General features: G+C 38.4%; 1 protein-coding gene across 8 annotated transcripts in view; it reads right to left on the minus strand.

Moving 5' to 3' along the window:
• LOC132092525 (protein furry homolog-like) overlaps positions 1-24,019 on the minus strand; it is a 97,921-nt gene that overhangs the window by 1,760 nt on the left and 72,142 nt on the right. For 5 of the 8 annotated variants that reach the window (XM_059498793.1, XM_059498790.1, XM_059498787.1 and 2 more), the window contains 20 exons: positions 22,066-22,187; positions 21,495-21,682; positions 20,669-20,763; positions 19,927-20,561; positions 19,556-19,824; positions 18,794-18,934; positions 18,198-18,398; positions 17,571-17,732; positions 17,382-17,456; positions 17,127-17,303; positions 15,624-15,818; positions 14,226-14,408; positions 10,614-10,996; positions 7,627-7,834; positions 6,691-6,840; positions 6,415-6,513; positions 5,561-5,623; positions 4,784-4,801; positions 4,007-4,117; positions 2,197-2,390 (listed from right to left, as the gene is read on the minus strand). In XM_059498793.1, the coding sequence (XP_059354776.1) occupies positions 2,197-2,390; positions 4,007-4,117; positions 4,784-4,801; positions 5,561-5,623; positions 6,415-6,513; positions 6,691-6,840; positions 7,627-7,834; positions 10,614-10,996; positions 14,226-14,408; positions 15,624-15,818; positions 17,127-17,303; positions 17,382-17,456; positions 17,571-17,732; positions 18,198-18,398; positions 18,794-18,934; positions 19,556-19,824; positions 19,927-20,561; positions 20,669-20,763; positions 21,495-21,682; positions 22,066-22,187 (3,669 nt within the window). The remainder of the gene's footprint in view (positions 1-2,196; positions 2,391-4,006; positions 4,118-4,783; positions 4,802-5,560; positions 5,624-6,414; positions 6,514-6,690; positions 6,841-7,626; positions 7,835-10,613; positions 10,997-14,225; positions 14,409-15,623; positions 15,819-17,126; positions 17,304-17,381; positions 17,457-17,570; positions 17,733-18,197; positions 18,399-18,793; positions 18,935-19,555; positions 19,825-19,926; positions 20,562-20,668; positions 20,764-21,494; positions 21,683-22,065; positions 22,188-24,019) is intronic. The other 3 variants (XM_059498788.1, XM_059498794.1, XM_059498789.1) reach the window with 2 other exon arrangements.

The following is a 24,019-nucleotide window of genomic DNA, read 5'->3' on the forward strand; positions in this document are numbered from 1 at the left end:
ATCGGCCAATCAGAATATAATGTTTAACATACAAACTATGTAGAATGAGATCTTGGACCAGTGTGGTTAGGATGAAAAACTATTAAAAGGAGTTTCAAATTGTTTATGAGAGCATATAAAAGTTTTTATTTTTATTAAAGGGATAGTTCACCCAAAAATGAAAATTATGTCATTAATGACTCACCCTCATGTCGTTCCAAACCCGTAAGACCTCCGTATATCTTCGGAACACAGTTTAAGATATTTTAGATTTAGTCCGAGAGCTTCCTATCCCTCCATTGAAAGGTAAAGAAAGGTAAGAAAAACATCATCAAAGTAGTCCATGTGACATCAGAGGGTCAGTTAGAATTTCTTGAAGCATCGAAAATACATTTTGGTCCAAAAATAACAAAAACTACAACTATTCAGCATTGTCTTCTCTTCCGTGTCTGTTGTGAGCGCATTCACTGCAGTGTAGTGATATCCGGTCTGCGAACGAATCATTCTATGTAACCGGATCTTCTTGAACCAGTTCACCAAATCGAACTGAATCGTTAGAAACCGTTCGTGTCTCCAATACGCATTAATCCACAAATGTCTTAAGCTGTTAACTTTTTTAATGTGGCTGACACTCCCTCTGAGTTCAAACAAACCAATATCCCGGAGTAATTCATTTACTCAAACAGTACACTGACTGAACCTCTGTGAAGAGAGAACTGAAGATGAACACCGAGCCAAGCCAGATAACGAACAAAAGATTGACTCGTTCTTGAGTCAAGAACCGTTTCTGTCAGACGCGTCAGATTCGTGAACCGAGGAGCTGATGATACTGCGCATGTGTGATTCAGCGTGAAGCAGACCAACACACAGAGCGTCTGAACCGAACTGATTCTTTTGGTGATTGATTCTGAAATGACTCTGTGCTAGTGACAATCATCGCCAATGACGCCATTACATCGAGCGCAAAAGAACTGGCGAACCGTTTTTTTCCCTCTCAACCGGTTTATTGAATCGAACTGCCCGAAAGAACCAGTTTGCCGAAAAGAACCGAACTTCCCATCACTACTGGTGATCCGAAAACCGGTGCAACCGGTTCATGACTCAAGAACGAGTCAATCTTTCGTTCGTTATCTGGCTCGGCTCGGTGTTCATCTTAAGTTCTCTCTTCACAGCAGTTCAGTCAGTGTACTGTTTGAGTACATTAATTACTCCAGGATATTGGTTTGTTTTAAATCAGAGGGAGTGTCACATTAAAAAAAGTTAACAGCTTAAGACATTTGTGGATTAATGCGTATTGGAGACGCGAACAGTTTAAAACGATTCAGTTCGATTTGGTGAACTGGTTCAAGAAGATCCGTTGACATCGAATGATTCGTTCGCGAACCGGATATCATACATTGCAGTGAACTCTCTCACAGCAGACATGGAAGAGAAGACAATGCTGAATAAAGTCGTAGTTTTTGTTATTTTTAGACCAAAATATATTTTTGATGCTTCAACAAATTCTAACTGACCCTCTGATGTCACATGGACTACTTTGATGATGTTTTTCTTACCTTTCTGGACATGGACATTATACCGTACACACAGTTTCAATGGAGGGACAGGAAGCTCTCGGACTAAATCTAAAATATCTTGAACTGTGTTCCGAAGATGAACGGAGGACTTACGGGTTTGGAACGACATGAGGGTGAGTCATTAATGACATCATTTTCCTTTTTGGGTGAACTAACCCTTTAAAGTTGTCAAATATCAATTCGATCTTCTGGTTTAACAACTGACTTTGACTGGTGATGTATGTTGGACTTCACTATTTATTTAGTCACTTAAACTCCACCCTGCATCCTTAGATTCACCTGAAAGCTCACATTCAGATTTGCCTCTATCCAATCAAGAACGGATAGATTGAACCAAGTCCACACCCACTTTTTTGGGGTTTTGAAAAATCGTTACACTCATATGTGCAATACAATACTTCAGCTTCACTGCGATGTTAAAGACACCATGAAATCAAAACTGATAACCATTATTTTTTTTATGAAATATTGCTGCGTTTATTATAAATAATTTATCTGTGCAATATTAATGACATCTTTTATTAACAGTACTAAGATCACAGCAAATGATCCAAGTCCTAACCTACACTTTTTTTTTTGTCCAATAAGCCGTTTTATTGGGATATGGTTTCACTGTAACTTCAAAGCCTAGGTATCTTACCTGAAGGCTTTAACTTGTGAAATGGCTGTGCTGAAGTCCCGTGCTCTAAGGCTCTCGATGAGTGAGTGGATAGCCGTCTCTGTGCTTGACTGGTCCAATTCAAACTCGCCCAGTCCCTCCTGTCCATCACCTACTGACTCTGCCTCCTTCAGACAGCTCTCTAATATGGCAAGCTCCCCTGACATGTTAGTCACCTGAGAAACACACAAGCACCATGACATTAAAAATCAACATTCAGTCAATATAGTCCCAACTCTAAACTAGAGCTGAAGATCTTTGCCCAAACCCGATGGGACCCGACTGGTTCGGGCTTAATTTATATCATCTTACGTGGGCTCGGGCCGGGCTTGGGCTTGCGCTTCGGTTTGCGAGGTAAACGAGCAGTCATGTGACGCGTTTCGATTAGCACGAGAAAGATGCGAAAATTAATGCTGAGTTGGTGTAACGAAGACTTGCCCCCGGGTTATTATGATTTGATTGCACCAGCAACTACACATTTTTCTCCACAACAACATATAGGCTTAGCCTAATCTCTGTGAGTAAAGGTTTTTTTTTAAATGATAACTAAATATTCATTGAGTCTTAAATGCATAATGTGGACAGAGTATTTACGCTAATATTGACATTATTCTTTTATTAAATGTCAGCTGCTAGTGGAGAAGCAAATCCGCAAAATCTTGTAATCAAGCTAAATCTTAATTGAATTTTTAAAAAAAGACTCGTTTTTATTGGTGCGTTGGTCTATTTATAGGCTAAATGAGCCTATGCCTGTGCCTATTTAGAGTGCTGAGATGTTACTATGTTACAGAGGACTTATTTTATTTCTTTATTCCAACTTCCAAGTGGTCTAGTCTACGTTAGTTATGAATAAATTATGTTAAAACATGTATAAATGACTCATTCTTGACAAAAGGTAAAAGAGCTGTGTGCGTGCGCACATTTGAATAATGTCGGGCTTTAAACGGGTTCGGGCTTTTAAAAAGTTGTCAATCAAAATGTACTTGTCGGGCTCGGGTCCTGTCGGGCCTAACTTTTAAGGCCCGATTACAGCTCTACTCTAAACCACTCATTGTGCCAGTACACAATCAATCAGCTGACAAAATCACTGACACACCATAGTCATATCATATCGAGAATAAACATAACTGAAAATTTAAACTGATATTCCTAAGGCAATGCGTATTAACTAAACACTGGATTCTCCCAAGCTAAATATATGGGATTTCTACATAACAGAGATCGCTGAGCTCTGTGTGTGTATGTGTGCAGTCTATTGAGTGTAAGTGAGTTAGTATCGATGAGCACTGGGCTGAATGGCTTTGCTCTGGTCTGTGTTAAGCATATCAGTCTCTCTCAGTGAATATAATGAAGTTACACTGCACTAAGATCATTATGTGCAGTCAGACATTTGTGTGTGTCCATACTGGCACACATTAGCACAAATCCAGAGAGAAAACGAACTGTCTTCTGTATGTGCGTGCTATCATGCAGCTTTTGTCTGTGGCACTCGAAAAGCCCCAACAGTAGAAATAAGATTTGTATTTCTTGTTAATATGACATAAATCTATACATATGCTTAATTTATAGGCCTTTTCACACAAATTCTTGCAAAACTAAACCGAATCTTTCATCTTCTATCAATACATTCATATCTTGACACGGCATGTTAAAGTTTTGACAATCTGTTGTGAAAATGACACTGAAACAAGGTTGGTAAATGATGACCATTTTCATTTATGGGTGAATTATCCCTTTAAAATGCTTCCTGTGTGAACAAACAACAAAGGACAAAACACAAGCAGAAACAAACCTCCGCCTCTCTCTTAATGGTGTCCACTCTGCTGATGAGTTTGCAGTAGGCCTGAAAGAGCAGCAGGAGCTGGAAATGGAGCTTATACAGCCGTCGACACAACTCCAGCTCCTATAGAAACAGACAGACATGACACCATCACCTTAACATCTTTAGTTTTAATCATCCGCGCAGTCAGCAGCAAAACAGCATGATCGGATGAACGGACGGCAAGATGAATGAACAAACGGAGGGAAAGATGGATGGATGAACATCCTGGCTTGAGACGGAGAGAAGGGTTAGCAAGGTTATACCCTGGTGAATCATTTTGTAAAACGTGGAGCATGTATGATTCCCTTATCAGAGCGAAACCCTGAAAGAGTGATGTTTCTCGAAAATGTCCGATCCAGATGGATGAAGGGGTGAGCATGCAAAAATGAATGGTATAAAAATAATCTTGCGTCCTCTGCTCAGATGTCCAATCACACACTGTATTTATAATGTGTCAAACTTTTTAAAAGCAATTAAAAAAAAACACTAGTAACCCATTAGAAAATTAGCATTTAGCAAGCAGGTCAACACTAAGTATGCAAAACCCATTTAAGTCATTAAATAATCGTGTAGTGATTATTTATGAATAATCATGAATTAGACACGTCTGTAGCGGTGTTAAGTGATCAGATGTAGGCGTAGTTCTGAATTCTGATTGGTTGAGATTGACTGTATAGATGAATATTCAGTATGCATGGCTAAACAGAAAGGATTGTGACAGGCTCTAAAATATGATAAACCACTTACTGCTAGCATTTCCATTTGCTAAGCAAAAAGGACAGCAGGCCACAAAAAGAGGAAACACAGGAAATGAGAGAAAGACCAAAAATTAGTGTGCTGATAACACCTCAAGACCAAACATAGGAGAGACAGAAAGAGAAATATTGCAGTTTATTGATAATTAACAATAACAGAAAAAAATGCAGTCACATGCAAAGTATTCTAGGAGGAGAAACGACTTAAGTTTTCCCCATGTACTTTAAAACATCTGTGACATTGCTAAATATAAGCAAATAGATATAAAGTTAAATTTAAGAGAGAGCGAGAGAGGTTGAGACAGATGCAGTTTCAGTAAGACAGAGAAATATCAACTGTGGCATCACAAAATTGCAAAAGCACTTAACATCACAGAAAAACAAATAAAGATGCTGTTCGCTGGGACAGCAGTGACTAAGATGAAGACACAGAGAGCATAAAAGTAAAGCCTCTACCATAAGAAACTAACTTTTTGCATTTTTGGACAACTTTTTCTCGGTTGTGTGAATGAAAGGGATGTGCAAAACTTGAAATGAATAACAGACATTTGAATTCTGCAGAAATCTGTGGTGACCTGTGTGGGCCTGGTTATGGGTAGCAGGAAGATCAGCTGCCCTCGAATCAACTCTGCTTCCATTCTTACAGACGTTCTTCCATTCAATTTTATTTCTCCCGAGATGAATAGAATTGTTTAGCGCACTCAATTGTACTCAAACTGAAGCATGCAGTGAGGTGAGTGTGTGGAAGCGGTGTTTTTTTTTTATATACCTGAGCTTGAGAGTTAGGTCGCTGGTCTTTATCACCGAAGGTCTTTCTGCAGTTATCCAACCACTGCAAGGGGAAGCAGAAATAAGACACCTTACTAACCAAAAGGCAGAGAAGTGAAGGTGGACATTTCTGGTGCTGTGAACATGGGCAAAGACAGATTCCTGTGAGTGCGAAACAAATAGAGTGAGAGACGAATAGTGCATATGGGAGTGTGTGTGTGGGGTAAATTTAATAAGAGTCTGCTACTTAAATTAAAGAGGGTCTGTTTAAGCACAGAGGGGTCGGCACATAATGCTCTAGAGGTAGTGCCTGTGTCTCATCCAATTACTGTCCTCTAGACATCCACAATCCCATCTGCCCCTTCTACTCCCCTTCCTGAGCCTGTCCGCCCAGCTAAATGATTTAGGGCCTCCATGGGGCTATTCTTAGTGACCGTGCATGGAGAGAAATTGGCTGCTGTAGATTCTAGATGGGTGCTAACGGAAGCTAACACTGGCTAAATCAACTCACGTCCTTATAAGATTTACCAGCCCACAATAACTGCAAAGAGACCTTTTAAGATCCTGCACTGTCAGCTTATTCTCCTCTGCTGTCTCTCCTCCATTGCATAAGACTAAACTTTAACTAACAAACTGCACAGGAATTGGGTATAGCTGAAAATCAGTGTACTGCTTCTGCGTAAATGTAACCAAAGACATTCTTTCATTATTGCATCAGATTTAAAAGAAGGATTTACATTGAATAACTTCAATTTTGCATTTGTTCCTTACTCAAAGACATCATATGGCTTCGAAATACTTGGAAAAAACAAACAAACACACAACACCACAATATTACTGAAGTTAGCATCTCACCTGTTCGGCTGCTTCTCTCTTGCTGTTGTAAGTGTCCAGATGCTCTTGTAACTCCAACACACTGAACTTCAGAGTCTCCAAGAGCCCACAGGAGACCAGCTAAAACACACACAGTTTACTAAATATACCAACATGTTGTATTATTGTACACTATCACACATATAGATAAAAGATCGGGCACTGATATAATCTTTGTAAACAGCTAAGTGTAACTACACAACTATCTATAAGAGGTGTAATTTTCAGATGTGAGGTGAAAAGTAAGTGTACACTCACAGTTTCAGCATCCAGTAGGACTGTAGGACACTGAGAGCAGGAGGTCATGACCTCTAGAGAGCTTAGGAACTGGTTTCCCATTCGTTGCAGTCCCTCACCAAGGAATTGTACTGAGGCATGGGTAATCGAGTCAAATTTCCCCTGAATGTGCTAAAGAGACAGGAGAGAATCAACTCAGGACTGCAGAAAAACACAAAGCTATAAATCAGTCAAATAACAAGCCAGGGTAAATATCACTTATACAAATTTGTTTATGAAATAAAAAATTGTGTGTTTGGGATACATAAAATACAAGCAATTAAATTAGTTTTCATGGCTAGAAAGTGGAGTCTGACAACAAAAATGCTTAAAATGGTGATTTGAGATGTTGGAAAAGACATTTGTTGATGATGGTTCAAGAAAAATACGCTAAACATTTTTATAAACTTAAGTAGACCTCTATTCAAAAATGTTCTGTTTGGTAAGATTTTCTTAATTGTACAGTTAAAATAAAAAAGTGATATTGTGAAATATTATTATAAATAAAACTTTTCTATATAAATATAATTTAAAATGAAGGTTAATCTTGTGAGGAGAGCTGAATTTTCAGCAGTCATTAAAGAAAGACTTCAGAAATCATTTTTGCAGCTTAAGAAACTTTTTTTAATATTATCAATGATGAAAACAGTTGTGCTGCTTAATATTTTTGTGGAAACCATGATACAATTATTTCCAAATTCTTTCATAATTAGAGAGCTCAAAGGAAAAGCATTTATCAGAAATCTTTTGTAACGTTATAAATGTCTTTTGATCAATTTAATTTATACTTGCTGAAAAAATAATAATAGTAATAATAATAAAAAATCTTACTACCACCAGATATTTTTACTGTAGCGCATCTGCAGAAAACTGTATATTAATATTCATGTACACACTCACAAACAATCTCATTTTTACCTGGAAGAGTTGTGAGAACACATGGAAGGTGTAAACAGCACAAGACCCATCTGAGTCTGACAACGTCTGGTTGACATGGCAGCGCCAGGCTTCCTCCTCGTCGTCATAGGCCACGGGCTGGAATGCTGCCAAAATAGCCGAAAGAAAGGGCGACGGAGGCGGAGAGGCCTGGAGTTCAGGAAAGCCGTCTGCATCACCATCATCTTGACTGTGAACAGAGATAGAAAGAGCTAGACTCAGACACATATAGAGACGCAAGTACACAAAGCGTTACATCATTCAGAAAGAAAAGCGTAAACAGAGACATGCTGTTCTTTCTATCAAGATCTCCCTCTTCTCTCTCTCTCTCTCACTGCAGATGTCCTGTGCTGCAGAGATCCAAATCTTCGGCAGATGCACAGAAAAACAACATTAAGCACACACAGTCAAAGACACACTTACAGGCCTGTAGTGCCGAAGAGTTTGATGAAGCAGACCGAATAGAAGAATCTGAGACCAGTGCTGCTGAAAGATGTGGAAGACATTGCCTTCATCTTCACTAAAAGCTCTTATCGTTCCCTTCACTATTTCTCTGTTTTCACCGTTCCTTCTCCGAGCTTTTCTCCTCACGTGTTCACCTAAATTCTCCCGCTGCGTTTGTGACGTTTTCTGTTTTTCCCTCTCTCTCACTCCCTCCCCCACTCGCTGCTGCGCTGCACAAGAGCGGTTCTCACACTCTACGGGCTCTCTTTCTGCTAAGGCATAGAAAGTTGCCAGGAAGAGAACAGAAAGGCCCTCACTGCGCAAAAATCTATTTAGAGCCCTTTGTTGAATCACTGCTTATAATTTTTATTAATCGATCATGATAGAGCCGGACACATCAGGGCTAAGAGGATGATATGTAGCACTGCAGAGTAAGTGCTTGTATAAGAATGAATTAAGTGAGTTTTTGGGGGCACTTTCTGATGTGCTCTATTATAGATGGCTGACCTTCAAGAGCAATGATGTTGCCAAGTATGAGATCACCATTCAAAGCATTAATAAAACTCCTCCTTATTCACGGCAGAAGATAAGCAATGTTGAATGGTATTAAATGGTACAATGCAGAGCAAAAAAAGTCTAAAGATCCAAAGTGAACGGTGATATGTACATCTGTAAATGGGGTCCAGAACGTTTTGTGATCTGGTCACTCAAATCACATTTGGAGGAAGTCAGAAATGCATATGACCAGGGTGCGATTTGCCGGGGGGGATGCATGGGATTTCCCCCTTTCTGGTCAATGTATCCCTGCCTCTGCTTAATTATTTTTATCCCCGGTGGGGGATAACTTGGCAACAAATCTAGCGACTTTTTGGACAATCATTATTTAGTCTCTGAGACTCTCGAGGTCTCTCTTTCCCAGCGCGAGCCTCTCTCTCTGCATTTGCTGTGTTCAGCGAGCGCAGAGGGGAACAGCACTTTCAGTTAAAAAAAAAAGATATTCTGTTGCTTCTAACTCTATTTTACAAGCAAGTATAGCCGACATCATTCACAGCACAACCACTGACTTTATCGTATGTGTATTTGATTTCATTAGTGCAGATTAATGTTTGAGAGCTGGTTATGTATTATGTCTTCATGGACTGCGTTTCAGTCATTATAATATTCATTACGTTGTCTGACAACAGAAACATTAAAATATAGTAATAAAAACAGTTTTATTGAGAATTAAATTAAATGGCTAAATTAAATTGCAGTATGTGAGCATAGGGAGGCAATACAATACGACGCACTTACGTCATAAATATGCTAATTAGCGCATGACGTCATCTAGTTCATGTTCTCATGATTTATTTTTATGAATTTAAATGTTTAAAAACATCCCCCCTGTTTTTTTCACAAATCGCAACCTGCATATGACCACAACGTATTTGCAGTGTGAATGCTAATCTGTAATGATCAGTCAAAGAAAATAACGTGTACATATTACAATTTAGAAAAGCCCTATATTATTTACATATAAATACAGATGACTTCACACATATTTAAATAGGAAAGAGCTATTTTAAATTGTAATATAATAGTATTTAACAATATTGCTGTTTACATTGTCTTGTTAAAACAAATGTAGCCTTTGTGAACATAAGAGACTTCTTTCAAAAACATTTTTACAAAATCTTATCGACCTCAAACTTTTGAATGGTAGGCAGTATAATTCCATTTTTTTTTTAGACTTTTGCGCTATTTTAATTCTACTACACTCAAAACATTGTGAGTGACCTAACTAGAGAGCATCCTAGGTGTACTCCTGACCAAAGTTGTTATAGGGAATAAAAATAGGGAATAAAAAGGCATATTTTGTATATTTCATAACTGATAATTTCATGTTGTGCTTCATGTGAGAAGAGCTAGTTGAGTATCCTGCTTCTTTAAGCTTTCGGACACTTAAAGAACACTTATTTTAAATAAACAATTAGTTTAAAAAATAGCCTGCTGTGCTTTGTATAATAATAATAAAAAGTTAATTTTGCACAAAATAAATTTGATATAAAATTTATATGAAAATGTAGCCATGTGCAGTAATATTGAAAACTGAGAATATGAAGCAAAGTGATATTGAGTTGATAATGATAATCGTAATTGAATTGAGAAACCAGTGAAGATTCAGACCCTATATTTTTCAGATGACAGTACTGACAAAGAGATTCCAACTATAAAAAAAGCATATAACTGCAATTTTGTTTAAGATGTAAAGTTGTAAAAGATTTATTTGCACAGCAGAAGAATTAATTGGGTAAAAAATGTAGATCAAGAACAGTTTTGGAATTGGATCATGACTCCCAGAATCGGATCGGATCATGAAGTGCATGAAGATTCCCACTCCTAATAGATGTACAGGTTGTATGACAACATTGTGATGCATCATTAATCGTAATCGAATCGTGGGCCTCTGAATCGTAATCGAATCGAATCGTGAGATACACATAGATTCCCACCCCTAATCATTACTACAGAAATCACAGACTAACCTGGACATGCCAAAAAAATCTGCCTCTTCTTCCTCACATCTATCATCTAGCTCTTTCAGAGCTAGTGTCACGTCCTCCTCACATACTGAATCGGGGCCCGAGTCCAGAGCCAGGGGCAGAACTGTCTCCTCTTCACACATGGAGTCCGAGGTGGAGTCTATGACAGGGGGTGGCAGCAATGGCTCGCCATCAGAGAGGGATCCAGGCGGGCTGTCCACCGCTGGTGGCGGAGGGGGCGCTGGGTCCAGGTCGTAGGTGGGGTCCTGGGAGTCAGGTAAGTCACAGAGCTCAGGGGGGTCTGAGGGTAAAGGAGGGGCACTGCCAAACCCCGTATCCTCACTGACACTGCTGCTTAATTCATCCGTTGCAGTTCCACTCGCATCCTGCAGTCGTAAAAATAACAATAACGAGCAGTCAGGACTGGGGCAAAGAGGGCAACATGTATTTTGGGGGACAATAAATACCTTTATACTCTAATAATACACAACAAATCTTTGAATCTTTGTGTGTGCAGTAAGCACAACACTCCAGAGCTGTTGCTGTAGAAACTTTACGGAAATAAAAAGGACTATTTATTTTGGTCCACATTCAGGCTAAGTGTTGAACATTACACTTAGAGTGAACATCACCAAGGGACCTTTAAGCACCGCCAATCACAATGGCCTTGCTTTACGCGTTCAGTGCTTTTATTCTGAGAGGAAAAATCAATAATGGTACAGGGCTAATCTTTCACCATTGACTTATAATGCAAATGAGACCAGCTGAGGAATAAACCTGTGACATCAGGGGATCTAAATTAAATGGACCACTGCATTTGCATTCATAAATCACATAAATGCACTGAGCTAAATAACAGCTGACTATAAAAATCAATCAAATTCATGGGGAAACCGCTTTACCCTGAGCCTTATTACATATCTGTTAATCAAGAAGACTCCATGGATACTTGCATAAGTCAATATTCATGTAATTCAATATGTAGTGTATGACTAGTTTTATGATCTACTTCATGAAACCACAAAAAAAAAAAAAATCCTTGAAAACATCAAAATTGTCCTTATTTAAGGCGAGATATGCAAGATATCCATCCATTTATTCTCACTTGCATTTAATTTAAAAATGGTAAAGAACACGTTGCAATTAAATTAATTTTACATAAAATGTACTATATATACTATATTAATAATTATTTTAAAAATAAACCCTAGTAAACTAATAAAGATGGGAAACGGGAGATCCTGTGTTCCTCACAGTAAAAAAAAAAAAACCCTTCCAACACTTATTAGACACCCATGATGCCGACTAAATAAAAATGCCAAATATTAGAAATATTATCAGTCAACCACTACTTACAAATGAGTGGTTTAAGGTTCAAACTTTTGGAGATCACATAAACCATGCAAAGGTTGACAATATCACATGACCTCAGTGTCACAAAGTCTTCAAATCTCAAGATCTTTGAGATGTATAATGGATGTTATTACGTTAAATACTAGCACACAACATAAATGATGGTAAAAACATCTCTGGGAACAAACAGTTCCATCTCAGACTCATGTATTATTCAAACATACTTTAAAGGAGACAAAAAAAAAAAACATCTCATTGAAAAAACTTGAGTTTCTTTTTTTCTTCTCCTCTGTTCTATTTATGAGTTTAATGCATTAAGAGGAGAAGGGAGGGTGGCGTGGAGCCATAGAGGTGGTATTAGAGAAAGCTTTTAGGCGTTCTTGGCAGTGGTGGCCAAGCAGATGAGTAAGACTATCGATGGCTTTATCTGGACTCATTACGCTAAGAGCTGGAGAATGACAGGCGAGATGCCCTTGAGTTGATATTGAAGTATGACTAGACTGGACTCGGCTGGTCCTGGCTGGACTGAGCAGGTACTGATCAAAAGTTGTTCATTCATTAACATCAACAGGAGGGGTATTCTGCTATGAATTGTGACCAAGGGACATACACATATTCATTTTGACTGAAAATCATATGAACAGTGACTGTTGTGTGTATGAAGGTTGACCTGCGGGAACATCCTAAAAAGAAAATGTTTCTAGAATAGAACTGCATCATTTAAAATCAACCAAATGAACTGCAAAACAAAATATTCAGATATCCACAGTTAGTTAGGTTATAGTGTTAGTAACATGACTGGCTAAAGCCGGTTAGCAGTCTTTAATGTTCTCTCAGTCGGGCTGTGCCTTTTGTTTACTTAGTTACTACAGCATTGCATGCTCTTCGATTTAAAGGGATAGTTCACCAAAAAATGAGTCGCTACTTATTCACCCTTATGCTATTTCGAAATGCATGACACTGAAACACAAAATATACTTTGAAGAGTCTTCACACTGCATTTTCCATACAATGAAAGCATAACATGACCAGGAGGAGATATAAAAAAAAAAAGCTCCATAAAAGTGGAACCAACCACTTATTTGCTATATTAAAAGTCCTTTAAAGTCATACACCGGCTTTTCACAAGGAACAGTAATGTAGTGTTAACTCACTGAAAGCTTTCCCCTCCAATGTAGCTTTCACATATTAAAACAATGTCAAAAACAGAAATCCATTGGTTAAGATAGAATTTCAGTCTGTTTATAATAAAAAGCTATCATATTGATTCAGTAGACATGAAATATAATGCATGAATAATATGGACTCTATTGATAATTATTTATTTTTGTAGTTTTTTTTAGCTTGACAGCACGTGGTGATGCTTTCATTCTATGGAAAAAAAAATCAGCATGAACATCCTTCAAAATTTCTTCATTTGTGTTCCACTGAAAAAAAACATGAGGGCGAGTAAACAATGACATTGTTTGGGTGAATGATTCCTTTAACAGGGATGTAAAAGGATGAACTCAACATACATGAGTTTCTGCTCATTTTCTACATTCCCTGTTTGTCCTCATCCCTCGCTTATGGAAGTTTTTGCAGATGCTATCTAAACTGATCATTTGATATCTACAGATATAATCTCAGTCAGTGTAAAACAGTCAGGGGATGATGTAATGCAAATGGACAAAATAAAGAAAATGCACATAAAACTCATGTTTGGGGATTCAGCCTTTCAAACCTCACAGAATGGTTTTCACTAATACTCACAATGAGGTTGCAGGTCCATGGACAGAAGTGAGTGGTCTTCGTCAGAGCCTAAAGTGTGTTAACGTCTGTGTTTTTCAACGTTTCTGGGACCAAATTTGAGGTAGTTCTAGCACAGCAGGCCTGAGGTGTATATATGTCTTTGATAATCTCTCCCCGAATCAAACATCAAGCAGGCAAGCAAGCCCCCCCCCCCCACATAGCAGTCAATCATTATCTAATGTCAATGATGACAAGCATCCCATAAAGCAACACCAAGTGCGAGAAAAAGAGAGCACATGCCAGTATTTTGGCAGAGGAAACAGATAGTGCCCAGTTTTCAAAATGCAACACTTTCCGGAAACACTTTAGCAGCAAAGTCTGCATTAAAAGCTTGAAATTGACACTTTTGGATGATACAGGGAATTTGATAGGTAAGAAAACAGCACTAGTTGACTCCATAAGAGAGCAAAAAGCAAATGGCTAAAAAGCACCCGTGCACCACAATTTATTGAGACTCCTGATTGATCCCACCTCAGGCAGCTGGCTGCTACTGCTGTCAGAGTGGGTGGTCTCATGGGTGGGGCTGTCTGGGAGGGGCAGCGGTGGGGTAGGTGTGGCCTCTTCGGTCAGGACACTACTGGAGGATTCTTGCGACTGCTGTGGGGAGTCCATATGATTGGAAAAGGCATCATCAGTCGCTGAATCACTATTAAGCTGCATGAAAAGGAAAAATGAATCAATAGTTAGTAAAAAAAAAAAAAAAAAGGAAGCATAATGAAGCATGTAGAAGTCTCTGCCTATTCTAAGTGTTATGCTGCATGCACCTATAGCTGTTCAATGAAAAATAGTTCCTGAGTTCTGTACTATATAATATTTCATTCATCTTATATCATGACATGCGACATGCCATAAAAATGATGTAAGCCTGGCAAGACCAACTACATTCCATCTTTCAGTCTTATTCAAACAGTGTAAGAGGAAAGAGACAAAAACAGGAAAAAGAAGATGACATTCACTCAGCAGCGTTTAAATGATCAGTTTGTTTTCTTATGCTTTGCGTTAACAGCTCATGCCCCATAGCAAGCGAAAGGGTGAAAAAAAGTTGTAGAGGTTAGAGAGAAAAAAGAAAAAGAAAAATTAAATTCATAGTGCATAGTAAACATTGATGCAGAAATACTATTTGAAGCTGTTTAAGTAAAAAAAAAAAGGCTCATAAGGAATATACCGATTGCTTAGCATTGTCTGATTTTTAAGGTAATAAACATTTTAAAATGTGTTAAATTATAGTCTGGAATAAACTACACATTTTGCAGTCTGGATGAACCAATTCTCGTTGAAGCAGTCTGCAGATTTTGGGCAGTCAGAGTTGACAGATTTCACAGAAAATCACTGTATGATTTTTGCTTACGTTTCTGCGTGAGTTTGTTGTGTTTCGGAAAAACCTAAAAGCCTGTTAGTGTGTAATCTTAAGCCCTAATCATTCAACCATTTACAATGTCGCCAACTTTATAATGCCTAGTGTTTAAAAATGTGTTCAGATTTGTAAAAGTTGTGTAGAGTATTCCAGCTATGTCAAAGTTAGTATAAGAATGCAAAACTGCTACAATGTATTAAAACTAGCCGGTCTAATAAAAAAAAAGAAAAAATGGGTCCCCATCACCATACTTACCCAAAACATATAAAAAAGGGAATCAAAATGGAATTAAGGATCAAAGAAGGGTTTTGAAGTACTAAAAATGAATAGTTGGCTTAGTTGGGCGGCTGGGAGAAGTACAGAGGGCACTTGTCTAAAAATACTGGAAGTGTAGATTATGCAGAAAGCAAGCATCTAACCCCGCCTACTTAGGCTGTGGAAAGCCCAATTTGGCGCACAGACACACCATGCCAGTGTCCCCTGTGTGGAGGGGGCCCAGAGGAGAGGGGACTTACGAGGCTGGAGCGGGTGAGAATCTGGCTAGCGCTCAGTACCTCCTCCTCAGATGACTCATCGGTGTCCTCCGGCTGGATGAGACTGGGTGTGCTGCCGGAATACTGGCAGTCCTGCAGAGACGGGGTGTCACCTTTGTCAATGCTTTCCAGAGAGCGGCGCCTCACACCCCAGTTGAAGTTGTCCATGCTCTCCCCCTGCAGGTGGAACAGGAGAAAGCCAATAAGAGCAAAGCAGAATAACTGCAAGCAATGTGAACTATAAAGAAAATAAAGGATAAGAAATTAAATTAAATCACTATACAAAACACGATACAATACGCATAACCTCAGAGCACAGTGGGGTCGGTGAACATGGAGAACAACACAACAATGACCATTTAAAAGATGCTTTATATTCTATTTTGATTGAAAATTGTTCATTTGCACCATCCATGTACTTGTGACCCTCATTAGCCACAAGTATCAAAACAATCCCACTTGATTGGCTAGCAGGAATCACATTTCATTTTGTGAAACTTCTGAATGGGCAAATTTTTTACTAAATGACAATGCCAATCAATTATAGATTAAAACACAAACGTTTCCCTGAACACTGCTTAAAACTTACCTGAAGCTCCTGGTCGCAAAAGAGGGAAAAAAGATAACAAGAGTGTTAGGGAGAGTTAAGACACAGAGATAATGTGGAGGCACACATAGGACACAGGTGATGTCAGAGAAATACAAACACACAAAGACTCTCTTTGTTGAGGATGAAACATAAAACAGTTCTGAGATTATCGATGCACCGATCCGATACTCAGTATCGGTATTGGCTCCGATACTGCCATTTCCTGCTGGGTCGGGTATCAGTTAGACAAGACCAATCCAAATCCGATATGGTACGTTTACTATTCTGTTTATTAATCGTTTTTAACTGAAAAGTTGTGCAAATCCATGTTCATCATCAGCGTTGATTTGTGCAGCTTGTCAGTTAACAACGACTCTGTGTAGTAACAGCTGCTCTATGGGAAAAATCACACACCTGATGGAATTTACCGCTGATTAGAGAACCAGCTTTACTGACAAGATGCACATTAATTATCAGCCAATATTTATCATGCACCCCTATCACTTTTATTTGTTTCCCATTTATTAATGTTTTTAAATTATTGAGCCCATATGATTTTCTAGAGTAACTTTTGCTGCTTAATTATCTACTAACCTAGTTTTGCATAGTATTTTTGTCATTGAATATGATTATATTTTTTTTTCTTTTGTTGTTTTTCTGTACAATGAATTTATCTATATTTAGTAGACTGTGTTTAACACACAAAACGACGATGATCAGGTCAGCATGCATTGAGGTATAGAAATTCTACACTGATTAAAAAAAAAAAAAAAAAAAGCTGCTGGTATCGGATCGGTTCTGAAACAAATGGCATCGGTGCATCCCTATCTGAGATGCTTACAAGAAAAGACTTGAGGATTGTTTGTTAATTATCAAAAGATGAGATCAGTGCTCACCTCTCCATCCTCCAACTCAACATCCAGGAAGTCAAAGTCCTTGAAGACACCAAACTGCTGTTCACTTCCTGCATCTTCTGCTTGCACTTCCTCCTCCCGTGTCACTTCCTCTACAGTGGGGATCAGACTGGTCTGTTGGTCACCTGCATCCAAATCCTCAGTTGAAGAGAACACCACCTGCAGAAAAGAGGTGTAATTAGCCATCACTAAAACTGTGTAACCTGATAATGCAATGAATACAGAAGGAGAACGTACAGAGGGGTTTTTAGGCAGCCCGGACTCTGGGCCACACAGAGATAGGACATTCATCAGTTTCTCCCGGGTTCTTCTCTGGAAGCAGATAACAATATCACCATTAAAATAAGAGTTAAAAATAAAAAAAAGCAATCAAAGCTGCAGTTGGTTCATTAAGAGTTGAAAGATTTTCATATTAGGTGACAATACCTGTGAGAGCTGTGGCCTCTTCCAGCTGACTGGCACCAGCCCATTTGAATTGGAGCCAGAGGAAGTAGACGAGGTGCTTCTCGTCACGGCAATTACTTGCGGTTTTCCATTACGCCCTGCTGCACTTCGCTGGTCTCCATACTTATGACCTATAATAGGTGTCTGTAGGTCAAATGTTAAAAAACAGTGTCAAAAGAGCTACTACGAGGAGTTAAAAAAGGTTTGAAACTACAACAGATTTATATTAGCCATTACCCTTAAACCAGCCTAAACATTTTGGGCTGGTAAGAGACTTTTAAAATTTTAAAAAGCTGTTTTCTAATTTTTATTCCTGTGATGCAAAGCTAATTTTTCAGCATCATTACTCCAGTCTCCAGTGTCACATGATCCTTCAGAAATCATTTGAATATACTGATTTGCTGCTCAAGAAACATTGCTTATTTGTATAAATGTTTTCATGTTTTTGTGGAAATGTGCAATTTTTTAATGAACAGAACGTTCAAAAGAACAGCATTTATTTGAAACCGAAATCTTTTTTTTAATATATATATATAAATAACTTTCTGACCCCAAAACTTTGAAAAGTAGTGTATATATAATATAAACAAAATAAAAATAGCTGAAGACCTCTGAGATGTCAAAGTGGAAGTCCAACGTTTTTCCTGGCAGTTCTTTAGATGAGTTGTTGAATATGCGTGTGAAAGCGATCTCCGGGGAGCTGGTCGACTCCATGCTGTAGGAGCGCTGCACCTCATCAGGAACCACCAGACTTGCAGAGCGGGACACCACCAATTTGAGAATGTTTTGGGCCTCCTTCCAGTAAGGGCTCTGTAGCAACGAACACACAACAAACACCAAAAGACTTGAGCCATTTTTCACCATACCTCCCCCTTTTTTCTTGATTTAACCTCGAGTGACTCACGAGATGAAAAGCTTCAATAAAAACCATGGAAGAGGAGAGTGATGATGCAGATTATAGTTCCTCAAAAGTGCTTCACAAAGCAAACAGCTCCCAGGCCTTTCATACAGACAAACATATACTACAGCAAAGTCCATTGTCCCTTACTACTACCCACAGGAAATGGAGAACAGATAAGGGAATTCACATGGAATCCTCTGTATTCATATTCTCTTAAAATGGGACAGGCATACTGAAATAAATCATCGGAGGGACTGATGTTCCAAGTAGTGTTGACAGCAGAAAGAGTAAGCTGTTCACAGACCTGTACATATTTGCCAATGATCTTCATGATTTCCAAGTTGAACTGCTTGACAGGAGCAGCAGACAGGTCAATGTGACTCAGTAGACTGTAGATGATCTGTAGTAAACACTGCTGCATGCTGTTCAAGCCCTTCTCCAATAACTAAAACAGAGGAGGTCAAAGGGGAAGAGATTACATATACAGTATATATACACTTCAGCACCATGTATATATATATTTTTTAACAAAATTTCTAATAAATGGTGTTCTTTTGATCTTTCGAATTATCAAAGAATCTTGAAAAAATATTAAGCAGCTTTAAACATTCATAATAAAGACTGGAGTTATGGCTTCTGAAAATTCCACTTTGCCATAACAGGAATAAAATACATTTTAAAATATATTAAAATAGAAAACAGTTCTTTTAATCTGTAATAATATTTCATATAATTGTTTTTACTGTATTTTGATCAAATAAATGCAGCCTTGATGAGGTTAAGAGACATCTTAAATAATTAAATACAACCAAATTTTGGAAGGTAGTGTAATAAATAAAAGAATTGATAATATCTAAAAACATTAAACATTTAAAAATTACAGAAATTCACACCAAGGTCAATTTAACTAAATTCCTTAAAAGTATTTGTAAACTAAACAGGGTGGCAGATTTATCGCTGTCTGAAAAACTCGAAAATACTTTTAATCTAATTAACCTCTCATCAGTATCCCAATAATTTATTTCCAACTGTATGACTCTATGTCCGGTAATCAAATTTATCTCACCTCAGCTAGGTATGTGACCAGGTTAAAGGTGATTTCAGAGAAGGAGTCGTGTAAGTAGCGACACACCACGTTGATCCAGTTGGTGCTGTCTCGTGAGTAGCTGTGCGTTGAGTACAGACTCATCATGTGTGCAAGGTTGGCCAGTGTGGCTGACTTTTCTTCAGCGCAAACTTTGGCGATCCGATCAGCAGTCTCCTTACAGAACCCTGTGGGGTTGTCAAAGTGCTGGACCAGGTGCGGCAGCAGGCACAGGACATTCAGAGGAAAACCTGACAGGAAATAATTTAAGAAAATAAATATCTGGAAACACCCTTAATTCTCATCAAAATTTCCGATACTGAAACAGATACTGATACTGAACAAGGGCACACCTGCTAGCTGTGAGGGGTCTATGAGTGTGAGTCGGGACACAGTGATGAGTTTACTGAGGAGGTGAATGGTGAGCTCCTGCGTTGCAGCTGAAGTGAAACCCTTCAGGAAGAGCGTCAGGAGGCCGGGGAAGTTGTACCACTTCAGTTTGGCCTGTACTCTCTCCAGCTTCTCCCTGCTGTCTGCCTTCTCCAGGGGCATTTGGGCCAGCAGTCGGTTCAGCAGCCTGAGTGCAAGCAAGTACTCAAACTCATAATCGGACTCCAGTAGCGATGTTGCAATCCAGAAGACCGTCGCCATCAGGTTGGTGGGGTCAGTTGGTGGCACCACCTCACCAGATCCTCCTCCTCCTCCCACTACACTTCCTCCATCACCACGGACGCCATCCTCTCGTAATGATGATAAGCTCCGTGTGCGGGCTAGATTTCCGTGGCTGCCACCCAACCGGTCGGCTACATCAAGGGTGTTGCTGCGGCGATGGTCTCCCAAGCGTCCACCCATCAGACTTGCACGGAGGGAGTTGCTTCGAGTGTGGCTGTAATGGACATGCAAGAAACTTCCACTGCCAAGGTTCAGCTGACCGGTACTTTTCCTGTTATTGGCAAACTTGGTGCCCTGCAGAGGATCATGGGAAGCGCTATAATGAAAATGGAGACAGCGTCTCAAGGTTACATGGGTAAAATAATGTGCTTAAATGAGGGGAAATAAAGTTTTTATGTTTTGTTGTAGCAGAGCAAATCTTACTGTGAGAGTGCAGTGAGCAGGTCGTAGTTCTTCATGGTTTCAGCCAGAGTGTCTATACCAGCCTCTAATGTCAACAGCAACTCGATAACAAAACCCTGCAAGAGACAGATGAAATGTTTGATTAGGACTGTTTAGAGACAAACACTTAGCAAGGCCTGAGAACAGTGCGGGAGAGTTTTGGTCCAGGTGAAAACAATTTCACCTGTCTGACTGGGCCAACATGAACACTGATTTAAATCTAAAATAAAGTCAAATCTTAATGACTAAAGTAGATGATGTTTTGTTGAATCTTTAAAAACGAATCTTGGAAGGACCCAGGGATTTTATATTTACATTATCATTTTTTTTTTGATATGACACAAAAATATGTCAGAAAATATTCTTTTTTTTTAAATAAACATTTCTTAAGAAAAATACATTATATTTAAATTTAGATTAAAATTAATTAGTTATTAAAAATGTTATTTATTCAATAGAGTGAAAGCTTACTATATAAAAAAACAAAACAAAACAATATATTGATAAATATATACATAAAAACAAAGACAATGTTTATTATATATAATATAATATAATATAATATAATATAATATAATATAATATAATATAATATAATATAATATAATATAATATAATATAATATAATATAATATAATATAATATAATGTTGTTTTTTCCCCCTGAGACATTGCCTAATATCACTACTTAGGGTCAAGTATGTTAGCAGGGGAAGTAAAAAATCTGAAGTACTGATCAGGTCCTCATTGCCAGCCCTGCTGTTGCTTTCTTATCAGTACTTCTGGAAGAGTGGGACATTTCTACATACCTGAGCCTCTTCCCCTGGATCTCCCACAGTCTCTACCAGACGAGAAAGCACGTCTGACAGTGTGGAGGCTGTGAGTGGATGCTTCAGCGCTCTGAAGATCTGAAAAGAGCGGCCAGCATAATGACGTGATGAGCAAGACAGAGCTGTCTGCAGAGCAACTTCACTCAGCTCCTGCTCCAAGTGGTAACCTAATCAAACATGCAGCACAAGAACCCATTACAACCACAGCCAAAACATTTCAATTCTCTTTAAGACAAAACGAATATTCTTTGGGGGGAAGGTTAAGGGTTTGAGTCTCAGGTGTTGCAGGAATTGTTATTGGGGAGGCGGGGGGGGGGGGGGGGGGTGGGGGGATGGAGGTGAATAACCAGCGATCTCTTCCACCCTCAATACCACATCTGGGGTGAGACCCTTGTACCTCCTTGGGAGGCACCGAACCCCCAACCGCTCCCAACTGTTCACTACTGTGTGTATGCACTTGGATGGGTTAAATGCAGAGCACAAATTCAGAGAATGGGTCACCATACTTGGCCACAAGTCACTTCACTCACTCTACTATGCTGTGTCTTACCTGATGGTGTCTGTTTGAAGACGTTGACAACATGACGGAGGAATACACTAAGCTGATCAGCACTCTTGATGTTGGGGTTTCTGGGAGAGACGTCTTCATGGTTCCAAAGCGGACCACGCCTCCTATGGGCCAACCAATCAGAAAGAATCAGAGCAAGTAGCACAACAGGAAATGTCTAACATAAAACAAAGGCAAAGCAGGCTCACACAACTCTCAATGAACAACCATTTTGTATGAAAACACTGAATCAAAAATTCACACAGATGAGACTGAGCACACACACACACACACACACACACAAAACACATGCAAAGCAAAAATACCCTCTCCTGTTAGACATGGCTGCGACAGATCAAAAAATATAGCAACTTAAAAAATATAAGTACATTCAATATGTATCCAGAGAAACTTAGCAGGAACAAGATTATTGTTTGACAACAAAACTGCACAAACAAATTATATAAATCTAAAGTCAGTATTTTGATGTTAACCCTCTGGAGTCTAAAGGGTATTTTTGGGGCCTGGAGAAGTATTGTCATGCCCTGACTTTTGTGCTTTTTTCAGTTTCTTATACACATCTAAATGGCTAAAGTCTAATCTCACTGTAAACAGCACAAACTGGGCTATAATAATATGTGAGCAGCATGTATGTACATGATTGTGTTTTTGAGAAAAAAAAGTTACGCGTGGTTAGTGAAAAACTAAAAATGTTAAATCACTTGAATAAGGCAATAAAACACATACAGAACATTGGTTCCCGGGACTTTTGAGAACTGGAGCTTGTAGCCTAGAATTTTTCTTTCTAAATTATGTGCAAATCATTTATACAGTATTTATACAAGATATTATTATATCTTGTTTACTCACAGAAAACAATATATTGATTTAAATTTTCTAAGACACTTTTTGTTGGTAAAAGTCATATGCGAGTAGGCGTCAACTATCATGAATATCATTGTGATTTACACCTGAGAAGACAAAGGGCCGCATAATGAGCTGCATAATGAGCTGCATAATGAGCTGAATAATGAGCTGAATAATGAGCTGAATAATGAGCCGTTCTGTCAGCTGTGTCACTGAGAGGGAGGAGTTACAAGAAATAATGTGAGGACAAAATGTATATAATTTTATGTTTGTAGTTTATTTAGAATATATTTAATTATCCCACAACATAATTTAATATCCACTTGCGAGTGCAGTTAAACTGAACTAAATATTTTGCATCATTACTCCAGTCACACAATCCTTCAGAAATCCTTTAAACAATGTTATTTTCTACAAAAAAAACATTTATTGTTATTATTATCATCATTATTATTATTATTATTGATGTTGTAAAGAGCTGAGAATATTTTTTCCAGTTTTTTTTAGGGGGGATACATTGAAAGAACAGCATTGTGTTACATTTGTTACAGTTACATTTATTTGTTACATTTATATTATTTACATAAAGCTTTTGAATTGTATAGTGTTGTATATTGTTATTGAAACTTCTTAATATTTCACTTGATTATACATTTAGTCAGGAATTATATTTTGGAAAAAGTCTTTGGAAAAAGTCTAACTAGTAAAATGTTTACACGTTATGTGAAAACTAGTACAAGTATATAAATGAATAAAAAGAGACTTATTCGTTTATGATCCCTGCTGAATAAAGTGCTTCATTCTTTTTTTCGAAGGAAATCCAAATCTCAAATCCTCAACCACATCACATCTTTTTGGGGTGAATTATGTCTTATTCCTCTCATCGCGAAACAAACAGTAAAAAAAAAAAAATTGAAGAACAGTCTCGCTGCGTTTTCTTCTGTTATGGGCGTATTCAAGCCGAGCGCATCAGTGAAACATTAGAATCTGAATAGAGCGTTCAGCGCGGGGGCAGAGTCACATTAGATAGTAATGAAGGGAGACATGAAAAATGGACATCGCGTTGTTTTCATATGGATTACTTGATCAC

Source organism: Carassius carassius, chromosome 18, assembly GCF_963082965.1.
Source record: "Carassius carassius chromosome 18, fCarCar2.1, whole genome shotgun sequence".
Taxonomy (NCBI): domain Eukaryota; kingdom Metazoa; phylum Chordata; class Actinopteri; order Cypriniformes; family Cyprinidae; genus Carassius; species Carassius carassius.